The sequence below is a fragment of the Pocillopora verrucosa genome, chromosome 7, assembly GCF_036669915.1.
Source record: "Pocillopora verrucosa isolate sample1 chromosome 7, ASM3666991v2, whole genome shotgun sequence".
Taxonomy (NCBI): Eukaryota; Metazoa; Cnidaria; class Anthozoa; order Scleractinia; family Pocilloporidae; genus Pocillopora; species Pocillopora verrucosa.
The window spans coordinates 18885270-18891345 of record NC_089318.1 but is presented as its reverse complement, the minus strand read 5'-3'; the positions used below and the strand labels follow the sequence as shown (position 1 = coordinate 18891345).

At 35.0% G+C, this 6076-nt stretch overlaps 1 protein-coding gene across 1 annotated transcript; it reads left to right on the top strand.

Moving 5' to 3' along the window:
* Positions 1–300: 300 nt before the first annotated feature.
* LOC136282576 (uncharacterized) lies at positions 301–3936 on the top strand. The gene is made up of 9 exons (XM_066170256.1): positions 301–322; positions 625–707; positions 1117–1186; positions 1518–1598; positions 1719–1824; positions 2276–2407; positions 2665–2734; positions 3511–3586; positions 3902–3936. Exons 1-9 carry the CDS (start codon positions 301–303, stop codon positions 3934–3936), a joined length of 675 nt encoding a protein of 224 aa, XP_066026353.1.
* The last annotated feature ends 2140 nt before the right edge of the window (positions 3937–6076 follow it).

The following is a 6076-nucleotide window of genomic DNA, read 5'->3' as shown; positions in this document are numbered from 1 at the left end:
ATGTGCAATATAGAATGAATAACGTAGACGGTTAACCTGTTTAAAGAAGTTCAACCAACATGGGCTGATCATTGATTAATGATTGAATGATTTTATTCTTGATTAGAAATCCGGCCGGTTCAAATGGCCACGAAAATCTTCAGCAGTTAGGCCAACAAATGGGGACACTGAGAAAGGTTAATTGTAATGTAACTATCTTTGTGTTGAAAAAATGATTTAAAAGTGTTTTAACCCTTTAACTTAAATATCTGAATGTTAATTCTCCCCACTAGCTTCTACACATTTCCTTGTAAATTAGTTATGAGTATTTGGTTAAATCAAGGTAACAAGTTCTACCAGATAAGTTTGAGAATTCTCACTACCTGTTTGCCGCATAATGTGTGAATATTACAGAGAGGAGTAACATGTTAAAAAGGGTTAAGCTGAAGAAAGAGTAATTCGTAATTATTATGCATTTGTAGACTCAGCATAAACCTCACCATGAAGGAACATTAGTTGATGTTCTATCTCGGGGAGTAATCAAGGAACTTTCTGTGAATGTTTACTTATTTACTAATTCACTTTAATTCAATTTCATTCAATTTACTAAACATTCAAATTGTCAACCATTTGACCTCTTCACAGTGCCTGTTCAGGAAAGCTCTGACCCCCCTGTTGATCAACCTCCCCAGTCCCCATCATCACCTGAGCCCAGTGGCAAGAAGATCGTAAGTATAAAGTTCAATGGAACTTGCATTTGGTATAAAAGAACCTTTGATTTATTTAATGTTCATATATTCATGAATTTATTAATTTTATTTTCATTTCATATTTTTATTTTTAATTTTTATTTTCATTTGCCAAAGGATGACGTAAGAGTGTCCTTCGGCAAGTGGCGGCTGTTGATTTTCCTTAGGATAAACCTTATCAGTGGGCGCATTAACAGTCACCCAAGGCTAATGAGAAGGAAAATGCATAACATTAACAGTCACCCAAGGCTAATGAGAAGGAAAATGTATAATATAGAATAAATAATGTAGACAGTTAACCTGTTTAACAATCAAGGCAGTGGTTAAGAAGTTCAATCAACATGGGCTGATCATTGATTAATAATTGAATGATTTTATTCTTGATTAGAAATCCCGCTGGTTCAAACGGCCACGAAAGTCTTCAGCAGTTAGGCCAACAACAGAGGACACTGAGAAAGGTAACTTGTAATGTATCTTTATTTGTGCTGAAAAAATTGAGGCAGTAACATTCTATCATGCTTAGGGTTTTACTGACAGTAAACTCTCGTATCTGATGAGTGTTTTCCTATGAATGATAGATAAAATACCTAAAGGTGAAAGGTTTTTTTTTTGTGTTAACTATCTTGTATTGCATGAGATTTCAACTGCAAGGTCTGTGAAAAGTTGTGTGATTGTTTGGGTTGAGATAATTAATGTATAATTAATTTAACGATTTCTTCTGATTAATTAACTACAGTTGAATTAAAAAGGAAATGTCACTATTAAATAAAAATTTTTCAAACCCTGCAGACTCACAGGTTGGAGTACATCGCATTGCTTTTGAAGAATCTCATTGTGATGAATATGTCGGCTCTTTTTTCACAAAAAGTGGTGAGTGATTGAAATCACAATTTAGGCTCGAGTTTTTGGTTCATTTAGTTTAAGAAAATAAGTCTTAACAGTGGTATGTTAATCTTTTCTGAAAGGAGCTTTAAACATTTCTTTATTCAGATCATTGTGATGAATCGGGCAATGATGTTTTCCTTTTGAACACTGGGAAGGTATCAAAACTGTTCCGAAGGTCAGAATCAAAGACGCTTGCTGAAAATCTCTGCTCGTAAGTGAGAGTATTTCTTTAATTCTATGTTAATGACTAAACTATGTTTATTACTATGTTATCCAAAAGAAAACTTTTTTAAGGTGGTAATTAGATGCACACTCTGCTCTGGATATTTGGGATCCAGTTGAAAGTGCGATGTAGGTACTCACATGATGGTTATATACAATTCAATCATTCCCTATCGAGCAAAATGCAGTGAAATTGAGGTAAATTTTTTGTTTCCTGCAATGGAAGACTTTACATCCTGTATTATCAATCATTATAACTGTAATGTGGGTTAATCATCTTTGTTTGATCTCTGAATTCAGAAATTTAGAAGAATACATCAACAAAAATCTTGTCACTGACAAATTCACAGTTGTTATCCATGGAGAGGATGATGGTGCGAAGCTTTGTTCATTATAACTATAATGTGGGTTAATCATCTTTGTTTGATCTTTGAATTCAGAAATGTAGAAGAGTTTGTCCTGAAAAATCTGGTCACTGACAAATTCACAGTCATTATTCATGGAGAGGATGATGGTGCGAAGCTCTGTTCGCTTCATTTGGCGAAAACATTTTACAAACTATTAAAGACCAGGTAAGAGAAGTTTGTACTGATGGAAACATATACCTACTTCAAATATTAGCAACCAAATCAACAAAGTCAGAAGTCAGATGATAAATTTGGTGAATTATACTGGTACTGGTAAAAAGCACCTGATGATGCTGATAACTTTGTACATCAGGGGATGTATTACAATTATTTTCCTAAACGGTACAGAATATGGTTTTATCTGACAGATTTTAGTAATGATATATATCAAACTGTAACGTTTCTTTCAATTTTTTCTGCAGGTTCTTTGAAGGATTGAACTTTTGCATCATTTTAAAGGCCAAATTCACCCTGAAAGCTGTTTTTAAGCTTGCCAACCATTCATCCCGTGAGTATAAGAAACAAATAGTTTATTTTATAACTGAAAAATATGATACTGCTTGATTTTTTACATTCTTGTAAAATTAAAACCAAGTGGATTTAATAAAATTGATTTTACTGCACTTGGTTTGAGTTCATAAAACTAAAATAAAAGCCATTGACTTTAAAAAATGCAATCAGAAGTAAAGCAGAGACTGTTAGAAACAGATTATCTGGTTTCATTAACTGAGTCAATAATGTAAATTGACCGCTGTAAAGAGTTTCTTAAGCTGATGTTTCAAGTGTTAGTCCTTCGTAAGAGCAAAAGAAGGAGTCTATTAGAACTGAAAGATAAAGCATGACTGTGAACTGCCTATAGAAGGGTTAAATGAGATTAACCAAGTTGTAATAAATTCATGTTATTCATGTGAATGGCTGTAGAAATTCTTAAGCTGATGTTTCAAGTGTTGTAGTCCTTTGTAAGAGTAAAAGAAGGAGTCTTTTAGAACTAAAAGATAAAGCATGACTGTGAACTGCCTATAGAAGGGTTAAATGAGATTGAACACGTTGTAATAGATTCATGTTATACATGTGAATGGCTGACAGGCTCAAATTTCCGTAGAGTGTATGCTAAGGTTTTATGAATGTGAAAAATATTTTTGGTATTAAACAATGTAAGTTTGTGTTCTCAAGTAACAGCAAGATTAAAAGGAAATTTTCATTGAAAGACATCGGTCTAAAATGGGAAGTTATTAAGTTGTACCATATTGCATGTCATTTGCTGACAGTGTTCATCTTTTTTTAGGAACAATGTGAAGCGAAAGATTTCTATGGTAAATGATGTTGGTGAACTTGTGTTCCACGGTAAGAACTTCATTGGAAGGTGTACGAAGTACGTGCTAGAAAAGTATATAAATTCATTTTTTTAGCATTTTCAAATGATGGAATGGCATAGCGATGAAGTTTAAGTTTGATGTTGTGATGTACTGGATTGCATTACATTCCGTGACATTTAATCAGTAGGTACAAATTACGACAAGTGTAATCAAAAGTTAAAGTGAAGAAGAAGTGAAAACAATTTTAGATTCAAAACTCCTCGGAAAGCTTATTGTTATATTAGCATTTAATGTGTTAAATTATGAGTGTTTGTCAGTTGATTTCCTTTTTGTTTTGTTCTAGGTATTCCGGACACAGTTCTCCGTTATACATGCTAGTTACTACAGATATCATGTTAGGGTTGGGGGGGGGAATGTTTCATATTGTCTTTTCTTTGTTTATATATTGTAAACAGAGATTCAAGTTCTGTAAGATTTTTCTATACTTCAATATACCATGTCAGGGACGGACGGGGGGGAATGTTTCTTATCGCCTTTTCATTTCATGTATCAAGATTATTCTAAAATATTCTGCATACCAATGTTGCATGCCGCCCATGGCAGATTAGTTGTCAAGCTGTTGCACAATGATTGATGTAGGAAGTACTTTAGAGATCAGAGGTTTCTCGGTGTCATTGTTAGGCCTACAGTAACAAGATTGTATCGGTTTTACCCAATTTCTTCCAGATATGTCTCTGTTCTGATCATTAGGAAGCACTGAAAGCAAGAGCACTGAAGTTACATTGTAGGGGATTTTTTAGGATTTTCAAATTGTAGGGGCTTTTTTTAGGATTTTCAAATTTAATAGTATCTTCAAGAGAATAAGTCATGACTAAGTTTTAGTCTTTTTAACATGGAGAAGTGCATAATGTACTCACCATCAAGATCAGTTGTGTCTCCTAGTGTTACATCACAAACTGGCTGCAAAGCACATTGCATGCTTATTTCTTGCAAAGACCCTTGAGGATCTCCTTAAGAAGAGCAGCATAACAACAGCTCTCTCTTTCTGTATTATTCATCATTTTATTTAATACCGAATGTGACAGCAACCAATGACTGTGCATCATGCAAACTGTTATATAGCTAATCATTATAACAATTGGGCATATTTTTTTTCATTTTTGTAAACTGAAATAAATATCTACATATACATACATGAAAAAAGAAGTGATTATCACCAAAGCTGACTGTTGAACATGCATTCAGCTAGAGTTTTCATAAGAACTTTTCAAGTCGCTGTCGAATAAAACCAGCGGTGTTTTTAATTCAAACAAGCGCCAGGGAAATCCAAAATGACGGACGAAGTAGAAGAAGATTTGCAAAATAAGAAGTTTCGGTGTCATTAACCCCCGATATTCGTCGTGTTTTATTTATTTTGTGTCTCCAAGATGAAGACAAGATTTACCACCGTCGATCTTTGCGCGGTGATCACAGAGCTAAGGGGAAGGTGAGATTATTATCGACGAAAACATTTCGTTGTCTAGTGCTTCCTCTTCTGTTGCGAGTTTTCAGTTGATGGCACTTTGAATTATCATCTTACCTGCTGAACTTGATATTAATCTCTTTTTATGACAGCCTCCTTGGCATGAGGGTGGCCAATGTATATGACATCGATAGCGGCAAGACCTATCGTCGATCCTTAAAGTTAAGCTTAATTGGACGCCATCGTAACGTGAACTCGAGCTTCCTGAAAAAAATAGGTGATTTTTCACGTGAGGCTGTAGTAACTACTCTACCTCGTTGACGGTTTTGTTTAGGATAGCTTAAGCGACAAACTCAACCTTTCACTGCACCATCAATATCAAAAAGGCAAACCCGGCAAAAAATTGCTATTATTCAATATTTTATATGACAAAAGTGCCTAAGAAGTAGTAGTTTAGTATTAGAACGCGATCGACTGATGTCACACTTTTATAGCGCTAAGACCGAAAACAAATAACAGCTGCTTAACACTAGTCTATGCAAGCCTGATCCAAAAAACCGAATGTCAAAACAAACATAACTGACTAAAAGATTTAATGAACATTTTATTTTCAAAATGAAAACAGACACTTGTGGAGGGGGCCTTAGATATTGCTCGAAGTGGGCTGCTGGTTACGGCTGAAATAACTGAATGACCAGCAGTCGAAAATTTTTCTAAATTTAACAAACACATGGTAGATAAGTCTCTTTCCAAAGCCGGTTGGGAAAATTGTCGGAGCATCATATAGCCAATCATATTTTTGCGTTGTGAGTGCAACACAGAAGTCAAACCCTTGGGCTTCACGCGCCTCGCTCCAAGATCTCGCCGCGGTGAGCTTTCATCATTTCTTTTGTTTTTCACTCACGCGACAGACCTCACCGAAAAGGAGGGACTCTTCATAATCTACAAGCGCGTTAACCGTACTTTGGGAGTACTTTTTGTAAGAAAATAATAGAAATGTCTTTCAAGATGAGTTTGTAATAGCTGAGCCCGCATCGTGCGCAGCGTAGCCCCATA

Bases quoted from the DNA above. Each gene is read 5' to 3' on its own strand.
- LOC136282576 (XM_066170256.1), top strand. From the start codon at position 301: ATGAGTATTTGGTTAAATCAAG. The intron at 323-624 runs GTAACAAGTTCT...ACCTCTTCACAG, and splicing joins GAGTATTTGGTTAAATCAAG to TGCCTGTTCAGGAAAGCTCT. The intron at 708-1,116 runs GTAAGTATAAAG...ATTCTTGATTAG, and splicing joins AGCCCAGTGGCAAGAAGATC to AAATCCCGCTGGTTCAAACG.